General features: G+C 38.0%; 1 protein-coding gene across 6 annotated transcripts in view; it reads left to right on the plus strand.

The window, feature by feature from the left end:
- The window catches only part of grb14 (growth factor receptor-bound protein 14), a 363,700-nt gene that overhangs the window by 317,902 nt on the left and 23,509 nt on the right, over window positions 1–22,289 (plus strand). For all 6 annotated transcript variants that reach the window (XM_028806387.2, XM_028806385.2, XM_028806386.2 and 3 more), the window contains 2 exons: window positions 19,004–19,078; window positions 20,909–21,046. In XM_028806387.2, the coding sequence (XP_028662220.1) occupies window positions 19,004–19,078; window positions 20,909–21,046 (213 nt within the window). The remainder of the gene's footprint in view (window positions 1–19,003; window positions 19,079–20,908; window positions 21,047–22,289) is intronic.

A 22,289-nucleotide genomic window follows, 5' to 3' on the forward strand; every position in this document is an offset into this window, starting at 1 on the left:
ATATAAATTATCTGATCTGCCTGATCTTTTAAACTACTTAAGTTCCCTTGCCTAGAGAGTCATTCTTTTTGGCGATTTCAACATCCATATCAACACTCCTACATGTAAACTGAGGAATTTATTAAGTTCTTACTGGACTGTTTTGACTTGGTGCAACATGTTTATTTTCCTACCCACTCTGGTGGTCATATATTGGACCTGATCTGCACATCTGGCTTATCTGTCAGCAACACTAACAGCACTGATTTGGAATTCTCTGATGATAAAGCAGAGCTTTTCATGTGAGGCTAGACCGTACTTTACAAAGTCCCAGTCCTCTGACATACCTATACACAAAACACATCCAAAACAAAACAAGCCCCCAGCAGCAGTGTAGAAGGATTAACAGACATATCTGTTGACAGTCCAAATACTATAAACCTAAGAGTATAATCTTAAACAGTCCTGAAGGTATAACCCCAAGGAATGATGTTAAATTGTACCCATGGAAAAGCAGATAATGTAGGATAGTATAATACAAATACAATAAACCAAGGGTATCATGTTAAACAGTCCCCATTGGAGAGAAAAAAAATTGTAATTAAAATGTAAAAAGGGCCGAGAAGGAAATAGAATGTATAATCACGGCAAAAGTCTCATTGCAAATGGACCAAATTGCAGGTAAAATCTTCTTTGCCTTGCCAGGACACATTTTGACTCATGATTGTATTTGAAAAAGTGTTGGGATCAGTTTTCTTAGTTCTTTTTCTCCTTCAACTGGAGAAGTAAAAATGTAGAACTTGCCTTGAATATCCACTTTCAATTTAGCAGGATACAAGAGGCTGTTTAAGACTGTAAAACGTGGCAGGTTTAGCAGCTGTTGAAGGTGAGAAATTGGGGAAAATACAAATATGGTTATTTTCAAATATAATAATCTTGTTTCAGTCTGAGAAGTGACATTAAATTCAATTCAGACTGTAATTTGTCTAAACGTACAATAAAGCTTCTAGGTTTTGAGGAATTCGATCCACGTATGTGGTAAACTGCTGATCTCTCAGTGTCTGATTTTCAGTCCTCTCCAATTATTTTAGATAATAGTTCAGCTATGATTTTCACTGGGTTTGGACTTTCACGGTTTTCAAGGAGAATTTCAATTCTGATATTTATTCCTTCTATATCCAACTTCCAGTGCAGCTAGTCTGTCTCCAAGCACTTTGCATTCAGAATTTGCAGCCGTTGCTTTCTCGTCAGTGGTAGATGCCGATTGTTCAACTATTTCAATACGAGTCGTGAATGTTTGCTTAACGTCTTCAAGCTGAGCACCAACTGCTGTAAATTTATTCTCAAACTTACTCACATTTTCCTGTATTTTTTCCTTAATTTTTTACTAGCATGCCTTTTAAAGGATGCCTCAGAACGATTAGTCATTTCTCCTGGTGTTTAATATCTTGAAGCAGCTTCTCGTTTGTCTTGGTTATGTCCTTTATATCTTATATTCTTTATTTCCCCTCTGAGAGCAGTAGTTATTGCAGTAATAATTGCGGTGATCGTTACCTTCAGGTCGGACAGTTTGTTTCAGTCTTCTCTGTATTCCGCGGGCAGAGTAGCAAGCCCGGTTGCAGTACTACCCGACCTGTAATTATACTACTCAGCCTTCACGGTTCGACTTGTTTGGACATAGCCATTTCTTCTTTCACAGCTTCATCAGCGTCTCCCTTTAGAATCATCCCTTGTTTGGCAATTTGTCAAAAAACTGCTTGCACCCTCTGGAAAATGGCATTCTCAGACTCCCACATTTCATTATCCTGCTCTCTTAATAGGTGTCCGACCCCTGTGTATTTCCTTCTTGGCAGTGGAAAGGGATGAGTCTGTGGAGGATTTCTTTAAAAGATCAGGACTTTGTGGTGTTCTGTCTTTATAAGGCCATTTTAATTTCCGTAGTTTAACTTTCATTTTCCTTCTACAACTCTGATAAGTGATCAGAACATGTGGAGATTTCTAGCCACCCCTCCCCCCAAACAACCAATTGTATTCTATAATACACAAAGGAAAAAAACTGTGTCTACCTTCTACTGTTTACTTTGTAAAGCATCTTATAAATCTCTGCTCTTGATTTTTCTTTGGTCCAGAGACCTTCCTCCACTCTCGTCACCACTTTCATAGGACAGTATTTTCTCCAGTGTTGAGTTTTTCTCTAGAAATTCCAGCTATCCGCACATGCACCTCAGAATTTTGCATAGACTTTATCCTATTTCTGGCCTCACCACTGATCCTCTTTGTCCATTATGTCCCTAAGGTTTATGGGGCAGTTTCTTCATATTTTCTGGCTGTGCCCTCCTTCCTTTTCTTTTAGGTCCCACATATGTCACCTACTATTATACAGGGAGATTCACTCGAAAGAGTCCCCGAATATTCTGGAATAACTCTCCCTAGGACAAAGCAATATGAACAAAACAATGTGCAATGTGTTCTTCAGTATATGGAGCTTCGAACAAGCCGGGATGCCCGTGTCGGAATGATGAGGTAGGCGCCGGCCAGCCATCGCAACGTTTAACCTCCATTTGCAACCACCCGTACCCCTTCACTCAGTCACTCGACTTCTCAGCAGGATGGTGGTGTACAATATTGAGCAGTGCGTCTTCACAGTGGAAACCTATTGGGCCACCAATTCGTTTAAGCAATGTCAGAATCAATTGGATGATCGTGAGTTAACGGAAGGTTACTTCCAGCAAGATGGAGCAATGTGTCACATTAGCAAAGAGCATGGCAGAAACCGAGTCCTTCTTCGGCAACAGGTTCATTTCAAAGGGGCTTTTGCCACCACGTTCACTGGATCTGACACCACCAGACTTCTTCCTTTGGGGTATGCTCAAAGGAAAAGTCTATTGGAACAAGCCTTGTACTGTGGAAGATTTGAAGGAAAACATCCAAAGTGAAATTGCTGCTATTCCCTACGAGTCACTTGCCAATACGTTCAGGAACTTGGAGCACCGCGTTGAAACGTGTCTGGCAGAAAACAGAAACCACTTCCAGCATCGCATGTAATGCAATCGATTACACATACATCAAGGTATACAGCGTATTTTTTTTGGTTCAGATTGTTTCATCCTAACAGGAGACAGAATATTCTGGGCCTCCTTCAAATGAATATCCCTATATTTTGTTAATGTAAATATTCCTTTGTTGCCTAAACTCATTCTACTTTTAGACTTGTCTGTACTTCTGCTTAAATCTCCTGAATACAGATTGTTCAGTCTTGGTAGTCAAATTAATTCTTGTCTCTTGCAGGAAGGCACCTAAGTGCATTACTGTGGACAACTGGCTGTAAAATGCAGTGTGTTTAGCAGCTTTTGAAGGGAAGAAATCTGGTAAAATAGGAATGTAGTTATTTTCAAATATAATCTCCACTTTCAGTCTGAGAAGCGACATCGTTTTCTTTAACCTGTAGTTTGTTGAAAAGGGAAATCAACGTTCTCGCTTTTCAGGCATTCAATCCATGTATATGGTAAGCTGCTGAGATCTTCTTTCTTTCTTTAAAGGTTGCAGTAAAGTAAGTGCTTAAACATTTCTCCAGGTCTTTTTATATCCTTACGCTGTTTCTCATTTTTCTCGATTATATCCTTTCTTTCTTTCTTTTTATCACTGTTTATATCATTACCTTCAGCTTGGACAGTTTGTTTTGGTCTTCTCCGCATTCCATAGGTGGAGATGAGTGTCCAGCTGGGGTTGATGCTGCTGGCTCATGGGGTTATGAGCTGTAGTTCATGGCAGGTATAATGAGGCCAGGCTCAGTTCCAATAATCCTTCTGGAATCAACAAATTCTCCTTGAACACCTCACATGCAGTTTCACTCCCACTTTCGCTCTCGGCTGGAGCCAGTCTGGTATGAGGTCCTGGCAGATCTGTTCCAGGTCAGTCTCTCGCCGGCCAAACCATGAACTTGAGGCCGGTTTACACTTTGATGAAACTTTAGCTGCCTTATCTTTCTTCTTTTCTTTCTGAGACCTTTGTTTACTTCTCATGCTTAAGTATACTTGCATATAATGTAATTAAATCCACTCAGCTTGAGGAAATGCAGGATACCTCAGGATGACAGTTCAAAACAGAAAAGGAAAAAAAGGGGGTGGGGTAGGATAACACCACTGCTAATGGAGCTTGTCATTACCCGATCTGCGCGCGCAGGCGTATTGAAAGCCTAGCATGCCGTAAAGTGTTCACGCATGCGTTAAGCAGATTGGGCAGCACCGTAAAGTGAGCGATGACATATTCGTTCAATACGTATGTAATAACACACTCCGCATGCGCTTAATAAAAATAAATAAATATACTAAACATTTCGCTTTACAGCACGGCTCGATCTCAACTACGCACGTTGATACACAACTGGCAGTACAGTATTTTCGTTTCAATACCGTAGTAGTTGACCATAATGATATTAAATATTCACTGTACGTTCTGTTTTTTCAGGGCTGAATTAAGCTTGTCATACTCCTCGTTATAAACGTTGTTTATCACTGAGATCGCTTCGTTTAGTTTACATAGCACTTCTTTTTTCAGTTCCCATTGTACAAAGAAGTATTTAAGCATTGTATATGTTATTATAGTCTACATATTAAAAATAAATGACGGTTTTAAAAAGATGTATTCAAGTACTTTATTGTCAATGAGTAACGCAATGAAATTACTTGTGTCAACCTCACATTGCATTTAAATTCCAATGTCAAATAGTTCAGATACATAACAATACAATAAATAAAGTGTGAACTAAAAATTGAGTAATCATATAAAATATGTTCAAAATATTGGCAAGAAGCCATATATGTTAAAGTAACCAGGATGGATTATTATTGCATAAATGCACAGCAGTATAGATTATTATTGCATTTTAGTAAACAGTCATTACACGCTACCTACATTCAATGTATGTGATCAATGAAACGATTTCAGATTGAGGAGATATACGAGTTCAATAAGTTTAGAGCAGTTTTTTTTTTTGTCTATTTGTAGCATAAAGATTGATCTGAAATGCCTGCCTGATGGGAGAAGCTCAAACAAGTTCTGTCCAAGATGAGTGTTCTCCTTGGTGATGTTTTTAGCCCTTCTTACACAGGGAATCTTGTATAGATGATCAAGTGATGGCAGTTCAGTTCCATTAAACGTCCTGTGATGTTTTTATGATCCACTACAGGGCTTTTTTGGCAGGTTTGGTGCAGCTGTTGTACCAGGCTGTCATGCAGTTAGTCAAAATAAGTGTGTATATATCTAAAAATGAACTGTTGATGCACTTTTCATCCCTGGAAAAACTTTCTTTAAAAATAACTTTCATTAATAGTAATAGTATGTAAATACACATTTGTCATAGGGCATCATGGTTTACAAAACTTTGTTTCGGTGACACTAGTGGATTGCATAAACACTCTTTTTCAAGAAAAAGAAATCTTCATTTCGTGTCTAATCGACATAAAGCACAACCCCAGCACCATCTTCTGAGATACTGTTGCTCGTCTTGTACTCAGATTTAAATAGCTTTTATTCACCCATATAGTGTCTTAAATACGAGTTAATAACTGAATAATGAAATACACTTTTCATGAAAATTTTATTGAATAAATGTTATGAGAACAACAAAAGTGAACAATGTGAAAACAATGCACCTAAAAAAAAACATTTGTCAAATGTACAAAAAAAAAGTAAAAAAATCACCACATAGATTTAACATATTTTACCCAGAGCACAGATACACAAAAAAATTTAAAGTTACATTTTTTGCTATTTTGATCATTAAAATTATTGTACAAATAACTTCTCTAATACTAGCCCAAACTGCTTAACAAATATATATAACTTTATGAAAACAAGAGAATATATGTACAATTAAAAAATTGAAAGGTCCTTCTCCTTAAATATATCTGATGGTCAGATGGCCTTGTTGAAGAAGAACACAAAAACGTCTAGTTGGTCAGGATGTTTGACAAAACAACTTCTCAGGGTCACAAGGTCACAGACTCCCCAGACCCCTGTGGACATTCTCAGCAAGCATACTGTTGTAGTGTTAATCCAAATGCAACTCCATTTCAAGAGGGTCTTCAGAAATCTTCTCTCTTCAGTACCACAGTCAGTTGCACAAGACTTGACCAGGGTGCATGGCAAAGGGCATCACCCGACAAAAAAAAGAAAACGGCAAAAAAACAATGGTTATTATCTGGTGTAAATCTTTCCAATTGTATGCAGTTCCATTCATAAACCATTACAACTGATAGAAGTGGGAATTATCTTACAGACAGACCTCAGTATGTGCGTCTCAGGAACTGCAGGTCTGACATTGTGGTCAGCAGCACAGGAGCACCGCAGGGGACTGTACTTTCTCCGGTCCTGTTCAGCCTATATACATCAGACTTCCAATACAACTCGGAGTCCTGCCACATGCAAAAGTTTGCTGACGACACTGATGTGGGCAGGAGGAGGAGTATAGGAACCTAATCAAGGATTTTGTTAAATGGTGCGACTCAAACCACCTACACCTGAACACCAGCAAAACCAAGGAACTGGTGGTGGATTTTAGGAGGCTCAGGCCCATCGTGGACCCCGTGATCATCAGAAGTGACTGTGTGCAGAGGGTGCAGACCTATAAATACCTGGGAGTGCAGCTGGATGATAAACTGAACTGGACTGCCAATACTGATACTCTGTGTAAGAGAGGACAGAGCCGACTATACTTCCTTAGAAGACTGGCGTCCTTCAACATCTGCAATAAGATGCTGCAGATGTTCTATCAGACGGTTGTGGCGAGCGCCCTCTTCTACGCGGTGGTGTGCTGGGGAGGCAGCATAAACAAGAGGGACGCCTCACGCCTGGACGAACTGGTGAGGAAGGCAGGCTCTATTGTAGGCATGGAGCTGGACAGTTTAACATCTGTGGCAGAGCGACGGGCGCTCAGCAGGCTCCTGTCAATCATGGAGAATCCACTGCATCCACTGAACAGTGTCATCTCCAGACAGAGGAGATCGTTCCTCCCCCAAATTATGCAACTCTTCAATTCCACCTGGGGGGGGGTAAACGTTAACATTATTCAAAGTTAGTCTATTTTTACTTACATTTTTATTACTCTTTAATATTGTTTTTTTGTATCAGTATGCTGCTGCTGCTGGAGTATGTGAATTTCCCCCTTGAGATTAATAAAGTATCTATCTATCTTAAGCAGAGGTGAAGTTTAAAAATGGGGTTTTAAAAGTATTTTGAAAGGTTTTTCATTTATAGCTGGCATTCTATATTTTTGGTATACATGTGCAAGCTGCTTCACCAGTTCTTTCATAAGCAAATTCGTGGTTGTGGATTAAAGATTACACTGAGGAGTGTTGGGGGAGAGACAGTACCAAATACAGGAAGGAACTAAATTGTTCTGAGCTTTTTATGTAATGAATAGTATAGTACTTTAAAATCAATTGTGAAGGAGACAGCCATCCAGTTTATTAAAGCTAAGGTCAAGTAAATGAGCTTGGAATATGGAGAAAAACACAAACAAAACAAGATACATTATCCCAGAATACTTGGCAATGACGCAGCAGATTCAGACCCAAGACTCAAATGAAGGATTCTGGAAGCACAGGGCAGTAGCATCATCTTCTATTCCAGCAGATATCACAGCATTCCCTCCTCATTTAATTGCTGCCCTATCTTTCGGTTAAATTCTTGAACTTCACTAAGGCAAGTAAAATATAAAAATAATAAACAAGAAATGTTCAAATACTTACTTCAAACATTCATAGACTTGACTTTTACCTGATACTGTATTCTGGGCCACCAAGAAATAAATCATCTGCACCCTGTAGAGCAGCCAGGACATGGATGATGGACTATCCAAAAATAAGAAAGAACAGAATAGAAAAGTTTCTTGCATGTAACTGAAATATGACCACATCACATTCTAAGTGAAGGCATACACCAGTTACCCAGTATCTACGCATACACCCCTAAGAATGTGTGCTTTATTTTGCAAATGAAACAGCCTGGTTTTGTTTCTATTGAAACTCATACAATGAGAAAAACAACACTTACTGTGATTGTGAGGACTCACACAGACTAAGATATTGTGGTCTAATGTTGGGGAGAAGAAAAATTGCTTAAGAAAAAACACATTGCTATATTGAAGTGGGCAGAAGACTACAGATCATCTGGTGCACAAATTATTTCCATAACAGGCCACCTCTGCAGTCTTACCTCAGTGAATAAGACATCCAGAATGCACTGCACACGATCTCTAATAGGGAATGCTGTTTGTACAGTTCTCAGAAATCTCTCAATATATGAGAAAAGGGCATCCTGTTGTTCGTCAGACTCCAGGTACACTGGCACTCGGAAAGATGACTTTTCCTGGAATCTATCCAGCCACTTGGAAGGCTTATTACCACGGAGTATCCTCTGTGTTCAAGAAACAAAATAAAAGGCCAATGTTGCCTGCAAATGCATTAAGTGATAGGTTATGATTAAAGAGCACCCTTTCTCCCCTTATATTTAAGTTAACTATCTACCCTTAAATGGTCTCACACCAATCACTTAAGTAAAAAGTGAATGAAATATTACAAGACCAGGTACCAAGTTCTGTCCCTGTACTACATGAGTAGCACACCACACCTTTACTGATGGCTTTGGGCAATGGTAGTCCAACGTGAGGTGTCCACTTCCAACACAATCCTTAGATTACAGTTTGGCATATTTATTGACATGTAGTAACTATAAAATCTGAACCATGGACTTTGCTAATAATTCAGTAACATACCGACAAATGCTGCTGGGAGCCTTGTGCTTCTACAATGAAGTCTACCAGCTTCTTCTCTTCTGCCACCCGGTTACTCGCAGCTTGCATGTGAGATGAGACAGCTGAAGAGTGCCTTGCAACAACTCAACAGCCTCATCGCTCCAGTAAGCAAACCATTGGCCATGTCTTGTAAACAATGAAGATAAGTAATTTTTTTGTGTGTTTGAAATAATACAATGAGACACTACAACATTACAGAAATGTCATACCTCTCCATCAGTAGGGTGCACCACCAATGGCGGATCAACAGTATGTCACTCTGAAAAAGGAAAAGAAAATATATAGTGCAATAATTAGACAAATGGGACAAATACCTGAGCTTTTCTTTATAATAAGAAATGATTTACCTCAGTGAACATAAATCTAGTACGTGTGTAAAGGCAAAGGGCATACTGTAAAATACAAACAGTGTAAATCATCTTCTCAAACTTTGAAAAAGATTTTAAAAGGTGAAAATGTTTGAGAAAAAGCAGACACTTGCCATTAGCATGAGGATACCACAATAGTTTCCAGAGGTCTGCTGAGGAAAGTCCTGGAAAATACACAATATTGACTATCTATAGAGATCATAAGTGAATGTTGTGAAGAATGCTAATCAATGTGACAGATGATGTATAACGTTAAGCAGTCAACAGACAACACTCTAAAAGAATAAAAGTATTTACTTCTAAATGTCTGCCCATCTTCTCAGTCCAAGGTCCTGGGTCAATGCGGTGTGCAATTTGTCTGAAATATTAAATGAAAACACAATATTATAATCCTGCTGTTGATTAAACAACTGTCTCTAGGTCAAACCTTAAAAGAAACTTGTACCCATAGAAGGCGGCCGAAACTGGAACCTCTGGCCAAAAAACAAGGCCGCAACCCGAACCTGTAACTACAGAACAAAACTGTAACCAGAACCTGTAACCACAGAACAAATCAGCAATATAACCTGCAGCCTTAGAATAAGACAGCAAGTAAAACCGCTGACCAAAGAACAAGGCCAAAACGGAAACCTGTAACTATAATAAGAGGTCAGAACTGGAACCTCAGACCATAAAACAAAGCCACAACCTTAACCTGTAACCACAGAACAAAATCACAACCAAAACCTGCAATCATAGAAGAAGACTGCAACTCGAACATCTGGCCATAGAACAAGGCCATGACTGGAACTTGTACCCATTAAACAAGAATGGCAATTATTTCCAAACCTAAATATGGTTCTGTAGGTCTCATCTCCAAAACCATCAGGGCGAAGAGAATCTAAAAAAAAAAAAATATCTCCCTTTCAGCTACCAGTAAAACCTGATATGTTTCCATATGAATACATGGTTAACAGTGCTATGATTTGTCAAAATGATATAAACAAAAATATTGTAGTTGTATGTAAGGAATTGAAACTCAACACGTAGCAAATAGTGATCCACTTGATCTTGTTGCCTGCTCCAAGCAGGAAACAATATGGCATCTTTCGAACCCAGGTTGTCCTGTAATTATTGAGATATAAATATTAACACACAATTACGAATATAAATGAACAAATAAATATTGAGCTAGAAACTTACTGGCAAACCAACAAGTGGGTCCACATTCTTGGTTTTCCACGTGGGCACCACATACATATCCACAATGTAAATATCTTTACCCTGTTAAAAACAGAATTAAAGAATTATAAAGAAATAAACCAATATAGAAACAATATTTAATCCAACAAAAGGTCAGTGAATGAGACACTAAAACAAATTACATGTCTTTGGGCTGCTTCTTGTACTATCTTGAAGCAGGCATTTCCAATCTAGAACAAATTAACAGATTACTTACTTGACTGATAATTGATTTATTTAATCTTTAATTCAAGTTTTCTTAGAGGGTTCTATTAATGAGTAAAAATACCAAAAAGTGAATACACTTACATTTGAATCCATGCACCGGTTTAACCCAAGACTCCAGAAGTCCTCACGTGTAAGGCAGATATTTCCCTCCTTGACAATCAGTTCTGCTGAGGGACAACGTGGGTCCAGGACATACTTTAGCTAAACACAGAAGTAATTATTGTAGAAGTTAATAAAAGATGTTTGTAAAAACACTCTGCAAGCTGGCTGTAAAACCACAATTACATTTCTGTTAACCAAGCAATGATGCAAAGGTGACGGGTCACTTGGCAGTTCATCCTGAAAAGGCCCCAAATCCTTCTCCCACTTATCTCCTAAGCAAGCATAGGGATGATCTTTCGCTTGAGAAGATATCCAATATTGATGGGCCTGAAGACAGCAATCCTTGTATAATAGATTATAAAACAAACTTTTAAAAATTTTATTCTGTCTGTTATAAAGAGCAGGAATTTAAAATTTCTGTTATTTTGGACCAGTTTCTACAGCAACATTCATTGAAGTTAAAACATTTATCCAGATCAGAAACTCAGGTAACACCCTTACTTTCCAAACTGTAGTACGGCCTCAGACGTGAGACATTGAGCTGATGGTGCTTTCCGTCGTCTTTCATGAATGTAGCGCCACCTTTTGAAGAGATGCTGGATACTGTAAAAGGCCCTTCGTGACGGCTGGCAAGGCTCGGTTTCAGACACTGCTTTTTTGGGTTTTCAGAAACGAGGACAGAATCCCCAACATCGACTGTACACGTTTTCACCAACTTCCTTTTACGGTTTCCATAAGACCTCTGTTGTCTTGTCTGCGCCTTCTCAATATTCTTGAGAATCTGCAAAAGCAGGCATTAAACTTTAAATTCTGTAATATTTCATAGGCTATATCGATTATGTCTTTTGTAGGGCATGGACCTTTTCATTCAAAGCTTTCATTTCTTTAACTCTGGTGTCAATGTCTTCTTCTGGATTTCCAAAGTCAATAGTTTCTCCCATTGGATAGGCGTTTGAAACTTCTGGTAAGCGCGGATGTCAGTGAAAAAGCAAGAAATATGGAGTGTACCTTGTTGAAGACTGGTTATAAAAAGTTCACCATTAGCACACTGCATTAGGACTAATGAAAGGTCAAACACATTAGAAGATTGTCAACCGGGGCATGTCTACCCACCTGCCTAGCCATGTTGATGCCATATACAGCTGCAGGAAGATGGAGGTCCCAATCATTGTGGCTCTCGTTAACATATTTTCTCAGTGCACGTTTGATATTTTGATTTGTTCTTTCATCCTGTTTATTTCAAATGGATTTACAAACATTTAACAAATAATCTTTTTTCAGTTACCAACAACATCCAACATGAATTAAAGAATTAAACACACACAATCACCTGCCCATTTGTCTGAGGATGGTAAGCACTGGAGACAGCATGCTTTATTTTTAGGACTCCAAACATATTCTCATTTAACTGTGGATGAAGAATCAACAGAATTGCTTCAGAAGTTCACACAAGGGATAATAAATGGGTTTACAAATCATGGACTTTTTCAAGAAATGTTTCAATTTAAAAATAAAAAGCATTTTTTTTCAACAACTCAGTATCTTCCTAACCATACCAAATGTGTACAGCTTCCCTATGATGGCTGCAGACACTTCACTCGCTGACTTAAGACTGTAGAGGCTCAGCAACGATCCATTTTGTGTAGAGGTCAGTCATGGTGAACACATACTTGTTACTTCTGGCAGCTTCACACATTGGGCCAAAGAGATCCAGACCTACCACCTCCAAAGCTTCTTTCACCTGAGAAAATATTTGCCATTAAATCATTACCCTTGATAGAATGCAAGAGTGGTGCCATGGTCTTGATGGGATCAGCTTCAGCGACACACTGCTGTCACTGTCCTGCTCCACTGACAGACTGAGGAGATCGTTCATCCCCCAAACTATGCGATTCTTCAGTTCCACCCCGGGGTAGGAGGGTAAACATTAACATTATACAAAGTTATTGTCTGTTTTTACCTGCATTTTTTGTATTTTTATTACTCTTTAATATTGTTTTTTTTTGTATCAGTATGCTGCTGCTGGAGTATGTGAATTTCCCCTTGGGATTAATAAAGTATCTATCTATCTAGGATAACGAGACAACAGTACAGTGATCCCTCGCTATATCACGCTTCGCCTTTCACGGCTTCACTCTATTGCGGATTTTATATGTAAGCATATTTAAATATATATATCGCGGATTTTTTGCTGGTTTGCGGATTTCTGAGGACAATGGGTCTTTTAATTTCTGGTACATGCTTCCTCAGTTGGTTTGCCCAGTTGATTTCATACAAGGGACGCTATTGGCAGATGGCTGAGAAGCTACCCAACTTACTTTTCTCTCTCTCTCTCTCTCTCTCTCTCTCTCGCGCTGACACTTTCTGATCCTGACGTAGGGGGATTGAACAGGGGGGCTGTTCGCACACCTAGACCATACGGACGCTCGTCTAAAAATGCTGAAAGATTATCTTCACGTTGGCTACCTTCTGTGCAGCTGCTTCGTGAAGCAACATGCTGCATGGTGCTTCGCATACTTAAAAGCTCAAAGGGCACGTATTGATTTTTTTATCTATCTCTCTCTCTCTCTGCTCCTGACGGAGGGGGTGTGAGCTGCCGCCTTCAACAGCTTTGTGTCGCGGTGCTTCGCATACTTAAAAACCAAACAGCCCTATTGATTTGTTTGCTCCTTTGAAAAGGAAGATAGGTTTGCATTCTTTTAATTGTGAGACTGAACTGTCATCTCTGTCTTGTCATGGAGCACAGTTTAAACTTTTGAAAAAGAGACAAATGTTTGTTTGCAGTGTTTGAATAACGTTCCTGTCTCTCTACAACCTCCTGTGTTTCTGCGCAAATCTGTGACCCAAGCATGACAATATAAAAATAACCATATAAACATATGGTTTCTACTTCGTGGATTTTCTTATTTCGCGGGTGGCTCTGGAACGCAACCCCCGCGATGGAGGAGGGATTACTGTACTACAAAAAAACAAGCATTTTACGAAGGAAAATCATCCTAAACAACTAGTTACCAGAGGATGATAAAACAGGGCTATTGACAACTAAGTCTTGCTATGGTACAAAACCAACTTTGTGAGGGTGACATCATAATTATTACTCAATTGGTCTCTTGGCAAGGAAGGAACAGAGGACCACCTAGTCTACTCTTTGGATTACTAGAAAAAATTTAACACACACAGTTACCTGCCCACTTGATCCTTCTTGACGCACTAAGGGTTTATGGAAGAACTGTAAAATTGGGCATCATTTTGACAAGACAGAACAAACTGCACCAGTCCTCAAAAGAAGAATTGAAGTACAGAAACAGATACTTTAAGGAAACTGTATGACTGCCTGGTAATTACATCTCAGCTCTAGGGGTCTTGCAAAAACATATGACCAATATTTTAATATGAGCCAATTACTCTATTTCTTAGCACGTCATGATAATCTACAACCTCAGGCAGAATCGTTAACACTAGAATTACCAGAGCCTACGAAAAAAACTCATAGATCCGGCCCACCTTAAATCCGTTCACACCTCTCCGCCAGCATCCTTTGTCCTCTAAATGTGCTGATAAAAGACAAGCTGCCAGCAGCCGGCTATTCCATCCCCCCATCGACTTAGAACGTGCGCAAACTTTTCCCAGCTCATGCCTTGATTGATTATCTGGGAGTGAAGTGGAGTTTTAGAGTGGAAATAATAGATCGTTATTTGGAACACACACATTTCATGTGTGTTCCGTTTCTACAGTAATCTGTGTAAACACATTGTTAAAACAGAAACTTTTTCATATTTTAGTAATAAATGTTACAAAATGTAGTAGGCATAAACTATAGAATGTGTAAAGCCTGAGTTCCAAAGATCAAATAAACACTTTCACAAAAGCTTCAAGGATTATACAACAGTTTCCGTGGCGTAGCGCACTAAGATTTGCCTATCAGAGCGCAGCAGCTTTGCCGTGCCTCACAGGCCTGAGTTCGATTCCCCGCTGGGGATAAAGTGTTGCTTTTTGTTTCTTTTTAACCTCAAACGGACATAACATTTATAAATTGGTATGCACTGTCAGTTAATGAGAGAGTTATATTTTCATGTGGGATGCTCCTTTTAAAATATTTTTTTAACAATTGAGACTGCAATTAACATGAACAACTGTCCCTATAACTGTTGTTTTTAAGATCCATAACACACAGACAGACAGAGCACTGCATAACAGAGAGACAGACAGGCAGAGATATACAAATAAACAGGGAAGGCACATGTACTGAAAGAAAAAAAAAAATCAACATGTGCGTTGTTCCTGCAGCACTGAATAAGCTCACGTGCTCTAACATCACCCCTCCCCCCGATCTGGCTCTCTACAGTAACAGCGCGAGTACAGACAAATCAAGTGCATGTGTGTACTGTATAATATTAACAAAAAGAGCAGCTTACTACTGAAAATGGCAAATATAGGAGTGAGTAGGGTTCGAACCGGGACTCTTGATTACACTTGGTTTGCGTCTGTACTGCACTGGAGTATTTGCAAAACTTACCTAATTAGCTACATCGTTTGTAAGAGTTGGCCAGAAATAGCCAGCGATAGCTCTGTTTCTGGTTCCTCTCACACCATTATGGTTGCCAGTTCCAGGATTATCATGACACTCCGTTAGGACAGCTCTCTTTTCTTCTTCACTCATAACAACGAGACGAAAGTATTGTCGGTTTGGCCCGGTGTAAAAAAAGTTGGTGGTCTGTCAGAGAACAAAATGATATATTCAGTCATTACTCTTAACACTGATGAATACTGTGACTTATACTTTTAGGTCACTGGACTTAGAAGGTTAAATTTAATCTATGAATTAATTTTTCTGCTATGTTTACCTTTATTAACACTCTGTGGAGGGTTGCAGCACAGAGAGGGGTTTAATGGAAAAAAAAAAAATAAAACCACAATTATAGGTCACAAAGAATTACTTAGTTACACAAAATATTGCACTAACACTGCAATAAAAAATAAATATAAGGCTTCTTAGCAACAATTAATTCTTTAGAAATCTTTTAGCATTCGTTAGTGGATGCTAATTTACTTCTGTTTAAAAGAACTGTAAAATTTAGACACCTGATTTGAGCTACATCTAGGCAGTTCAGATTTTCATATTCCCAAAAAGAAAAAACCTACTAATCCATTAATCAAGTATATATCGGTAAATAACAAGAAAGTTCACCTCAGCAGTTTTTTTAATAACACAATTTATTAAAAGTTTTGCATATTTCAAAATATTCATGCACGTTCATTGAAATCACCAGCCTATTTAAAACGGTAAATTTGGTAATATTCCAATTATTAAACAAAACATCAGATAATCCTAAATACTGTATATCTAAATTATATTACAGTATATACTGTATTCTCAAAAACTGAAAAGTATTCAATAAACATTACACACAGTACCTTTAATCATAAAATTCACGGACGCACGCCGTATTTCACTTCGCTCTCTGACTGTTAAATTGTTAAATTCTAAATGCTAAATTCTTCCCGTAAAAGATATAAAATTGAAAAGTCTTCATTTTTTCAAGAAGTGTAAAATATTCTTCTTCCCGGAGAAAAACTCAATATGTTCCTATTCTTCTTTATGGCGTTCTTCTTTCTCCTTCTCTCTCGAATGGCGGAAGTTCTATTTGTTAATGCAGACTGAGAAATTAAAATCCCGCGGTAACTTTTTTTCTCGTGTGTCGTAAAACATTTGACATGCGCAGAACAAATCGGGCAGCGTCGTGAAATGAATTTTAATTAAGCAGAGAGCGCGTGCGCGAGACAAATCGGATGGGGACTTGTGCCGCAAAGCAGAAAAACACAGATCGGGCAGGGTCGTGATAGTAAAGTTCTGCACACGCGGCTCAGGTTGTCTTGGTGCGCATGCGTACGCAAATTGGGTAGCAACAGAGCTCTGTCTAGATGTCCATCTCCCACAATGGACAAGACCACAAGACTTCAGGGTTGATTTCTACCTTTTGCTGCCAAGATAGGCACTGGCACCGTATAAACTTGAATGGGCTAAGCAGGTGGTGCATCACCATCCACCAAACAAGTTTCGGTGAATTTTCCATCTCTATATACCTGTCTCTCCAAACCTGTTTCACCCAAGTAATATCAGAAACATAAAATGACAAATATTCTTTCCAACACAATGCAACGTTTCAGTTTTTTAAAAACACTGGAAAAAAAAATTCTCACTTCTAAGCAACTGTATTTAAATGGATTCACATTTAAAAGACTCACATTTTATATTTAGATCTTTAACTAGGCTCGAGGAAGCTCTCTGTTCTGTGTACTGTAATAATCATATAAATATAATCAACTGACAAATTTCCATTACTTCAATTAATAGCCAAACTCTACAGATTTCTGGGGTAAAATATATAATAATTATAATTAAAGTATATTATAATTAACAGTAATAAAAAAAACGATATAAAGCAAAGCTTTTTAACAATGGGTATAGGGCCTTACAACAGAAAAATGAACAATCACAGGTCATACTTAAGAGTATTTAGAATTTCCATATACCGTAGTTATCAAGAACCTACTACAGTATATGTATTTTTTTTCCTCAAACTTGCATATTTCAGTATCAGTTCAAAAGGAAACTGTAGCCAATCCCAGCAACATTGGATGCAAAGTATGATCCACCCCTTGATAAGACAACTTAATGCATGCACCAATGCTGAGTTTTATAAGGACAGTTATAGAATTTTAACTTAAAATAAGAGAAAACTGGAACACTCATCAAAATTTAAAAAAAAAATAAAAACTCCATTCACACTGTGCCCAGGCTGGGATCTGAATATTGTACCACTCTACTGACTCATACTGCATCTATTATATTATACCTGAACTACACATGATAAAAAAAAAAACCTCCATTGTATCAAAGACAGCACATTTACATGTAAAATATTACTATGCTCATTCTGTATTTGTCAATAATTATTTGTACTGTATATATTTATTTCTGTTCATAAACCTTAAAAAAACTTAAGATTTTAAAATATCAAAATATTTTCTTTACATTGCAAGTACTATTTACTTTCACATTAAAATATCAGCCTGAATTGTTTTACAGTGGTTAGTGCTTCTACTCCAATAGTTCCAGGACACCCAGTTTAAATCCAGGCTTTAAGGGGAGGGGTTGGGGTGGTGGTATTTGTGTGGAATTTCTTGCCATGTTCCTAAGGTTTTCTTTGGATACATCAGTTTTTCTTCCACATCCTAAACATAACCCAATAAAATGTGGGTAAATCCATGGGGAGAGAATAGAGACTACAGGCACAGAGTTGCCCCTCCATGGTTCTGCTTTTGCCATCTGCCATTCAAATGCACCTTTTGCTAAAGATTTCCAGAAACCGTGATATGGTGTACTTTACAATCAAGGTCTTTCATCAAAAAGGTTTAGAAAGCATTATCTCAGTGAAAATTTCTGCAGTTTGTGTTGAGCAAAAGGAAACCTCGTGGTGACCCATTTTTTTCCCTCCAATTTAATATTCTGTGCTATATTTGAAACTCCAGAAGACATAGCTGAACAATGTTGTTTATTTCTCAGCAATCAGTTCTACAATGAAAGTATAGGGTTCAAAGGTGAAGAAAAATTATAATTCATGGTATCACCAACATATATTTTGCATCAACAGACAGTTTTACCTAATTGGTTCCTAAGAGCCTAGCTCTTTGACTATTTGCTAAGACACATGCCATGTGTATCTGCTTGCAAGAAAAACAGCTTGTAGTATCCATTTTTAATATTAATACTTAATTTTTGTAAACAATTTTTATAATATTTGTTACATACTAATTTGTACTATAAAAACTATACTGCAATCAGTGTTTGTTACCATTCATATAAATTACTGTATGTTTCTTTCACATTAAAGCTGTCCGAATGCTTCCGATTAAATATAAAGCAACAAAGCCAGTGTACTCAAACCAATACCCTTAATGTTTCATTTTCCATTGACACTTGCCCATTTAAAGCCATAAATAAAATGTTGATATTTTGTTTTGTAGTGTATATTGCTGAGGTTTTTAGCTAAAAGACGATGCAGCAAATATTATTCAAAATAAAGTTTTTGATTGTTGTGTTTTAATTGCCAATACAAAAAGAGAAATCAAGCTAATAAATAATTATTTCTCACTAATAAAACTAGGTTTTTATAGAGAATTTAACTTAAAATAAAAAGGTTAGTTTAGGAATGTTTTTATTAGTTAGTATACCTTTTAATGTACTATAATCTTAGCAAATTTGTATTAAACTGATCTGTTTTCTCAGGATTTTTTTCCAGAGCACATGGTCACTGTTGCAGATGATCCAAATGGAATTCCTAATCATTCACAGCTTGTACAGGTAAAAAAACAAAGGTTATTGTCACATGATTGTTGTTTTAAAATTATTCTTCAAGATGTATAAACAAAGTATGAATCTATGTCGGATGTTACAGAATATATCCTTAAATTATTGTTCCAATTAGGTACTATAAACATCCATAAATATTACATGTTGATTCTTGCACAATTGTTACCTTTAACAGTATTTTTTTCATTTTTCATTAATCATTGAAGAAACAACAAATGTATTCATTTTTTGGTAGAATATGTATACAGTAGTCCCTCCTCCATCGCGGGGGTTGCGTTCCAGAGCCACCCGCGAAATAAGAAAATCCGCAAAGTAGAAACCATATGTTTATATGGTTATTTTTATATTGTCATGCTTGGGTCACAGATTTGCGCAGAAACACAGGAGGTTGTAGAGAGACAGGAACGTTATTCAAACACTGCAAACAAACATTTGTCTCTTTTTCAAAAGTTTAAACTGTGCTCCATGACAAGACAGAGATGACAGTTCCGTCTCACAATTAAAAGAATGTAAACATATCTTCCTCTTCAAAGGAGTGCGCGTCAGGAGCAGAGACTGTCAGAAAGAGAGAGTAGTACTAGGGTGTTGTACCGTGTTAGCCATTATGAATGTAGAGAAAAGCCAAGCAAAATGACACCTTTTATTGGCTAACTAAAAAGATTACAATATGCAAGCTTTCGAGGCAACCCAGGCCCCTTCTTCAAGCAAGAGGAAGAGAGGAAAGCAAACAAATCAATAGGGCTGTTTGGCTTTTAAGTATGCGAAGCACCGCGGCACAAAGCTGTTGAAGGCAGCAGCTCACTTCCCCTCAGTCAGGAGCAGACAAAGAGAGACAGAGAAAAACAAACAAGCAAAAATCAATACGTGCCCTTCGAGCTTTTAAGTATGTGAAGCACCGTGCAGCATGTCGCTTCACTAAGCAGCTGCACAGAAGGTAGCAACGTGAAGATAATCTTTCAGCATTTTTAGACGAGCGTCCGTATGGTCTAGGTGTGCGAACAGCCCCCCTGCTCAATCCCCCTACGTCAGGATCAGAGAAAGTCAGCGCAAGAGAGAGAGAAAAGTAAGCCGGGTAGCTTCTCAGCCATCTGCCAATAGCGTCCCTTGTATGAAATCAACTGGGCAAACCAACTGAAAAAGCATGTACCAGAAATTAAAAGACCCATTGTCTGCAGAAATCCGCGAACCAGCAAAAAATCCGCGATATATATTTAAATATGCTTACATATAAAATCCGCGATAGAGTGAAGCCGCGAAAGGCGAAGCGCGATATAGCGAGGGATCACTGTAATTGACCTTTCTGATGTAAATAGCCACTTTCACCTTTTATGACTGGTGATGCTAACCACATGGGCACTTTCATCTTTATTTGTAAAATTCTTTCATACACATTAACAGTAGCATGTAGTATACTTCCCATATCTGTAGACATGTTACATATATCTTCTTGTGTGTTATGTGACACTAAGGAGAGAGCCAAATTTTAATTGGTGCAAAACAAGTTACAAGGTGTGCCTTATTTTTAGTATATTAATACAGTTAGCTGTTAGTTAAATATACTGTACATGTCTGTGTGGAGTTCATAAGGAAAAAATCTGCATAATGGTCATATTGAAAAGCAAAAAACTAACATTACACGGACTGATGTACAGAGAAATAACAAACAGCTCAACATTACTCTCACGAAAATATGCATCCCTGAAACTAATCAGAAAAACTAAAATGGCTAGCATTCCATTATTTTTTTACTGAAGTAAAATAAACAGCTGAAAAATTGTTAAGATATTTATATATACAAATATTTGTGTTTATTATTTACAGACATTTCTCAGTTCAAGCACTTGTCCCGAAATTCACAGCTATTTATATGCAAAAGAACAGGGGAAAAAATCATGGAAAAAAGTTTATTTTGTCCTGAGGCGGTCTGGGCTCTACTTTTCGAATAAGGGAACCTCCAAGGTTGGTAAGCTTAACCTGACATGAAAACACATAAAATATGTCAGAAATATTATCTGTGCTTTTTGTTTTACATATTGTATTACTTTGTAGAATTACAAGATGCTCTCTGCGAAGAGTAAGAACTCTTCAAGAATGTCTATAAGTAAACCATAGCTTTCTATATACGACTGGTTTTCTTTACCTTTGTCTAGTACACAAAATCCATGAAATAACCAATCAAGACCCTCGAGTCCACACACAATCCACCAGTTTTACAACTGGGGCACTGATCCCATCCATACTGGACAATTCTGGCAAAAGATGCCTGAATAAAGCACTTCCCTTCAACTCAAACCACCCCTCATGCCTTCAGAAAGTGACACTGTAGTGTTGAATGCTGTGTCATCCGATTGACAAACCGTTTTACCCATGGGCTATTCAGGTGTTAACTCGCATACAGTGCCGTCATCCACTTTGTTACTGACTATTGATGGTCCCATATTATCTACTTTTCATCTGGCTATGTCCCATCTGGACAAAAGAGACACTTTTGCTAGAATGTTTTACATTAACTTCAGTTTGGCTTTCAACACCATTATCCCTCAGAAGTTCACAGAAAAGTTGGGTCTGCTTGGATATAGCGCCTCCCTATATAACAGGACCCCAAACAGTCTGTGTCAAGAATACCATCTCTAGTACCATCACAATTAGCACTAACCCCCCCGAGCTGTGTACCCACCCCACTTCTGATCACTCTGCTAACGACTGTACAAAAACTTACAGCTGTGACACCATCATTAAGTTTGCAGATGTCAAAACAGTGGTGAGTCTGATCAGCAATGAGGACTAGTTGGCTTATAGAATGTAGATACGGCAGACTGATGCAAGTGTAAGAAAGGCCTATGCTGTCCACACCTTACTGCACATGGAGGGCTCTATGGTGGAATTGGTCAATTGCTTGGTGTGCAAATCCATGAAAAACACAAATCAAAATGATGATTTTTTACTCTGCTTCTCAGTTTTTGGTGTTGGCCTATGAATAAGTTTGCACTGACTATCTGAATTACTTAGTTTACTGACATTGAGGTGCCCAAATCACTTTAGCAAAACTTTACACCATCCGTTAGACTCAAAGAAATGTATGTTTTTTTTATTACATAATGATAATAAAAACAGAAGCTCACTATTGAAAACAGAAAATACTGGGGAAAGACCTGGGATCAAACAACCTCTTGATTTAGAAGCAGCCGTTCTTACCTTTACA

Source organism: Erpetoichthys calabaricus, chromosome 8, assembly GCF_900747795.2.
Source record: "Erpetoichthys calabaricus chromosome 8, fErpCal1.3, whole genome shotgun sequence".
Lineage (NCBI taxonomy): Eukaryota > Metazoa > Chordata > Cladistia > Polypteriformes > Polypteridae > Erpetoichthys > Erpetoichthys calabaricus.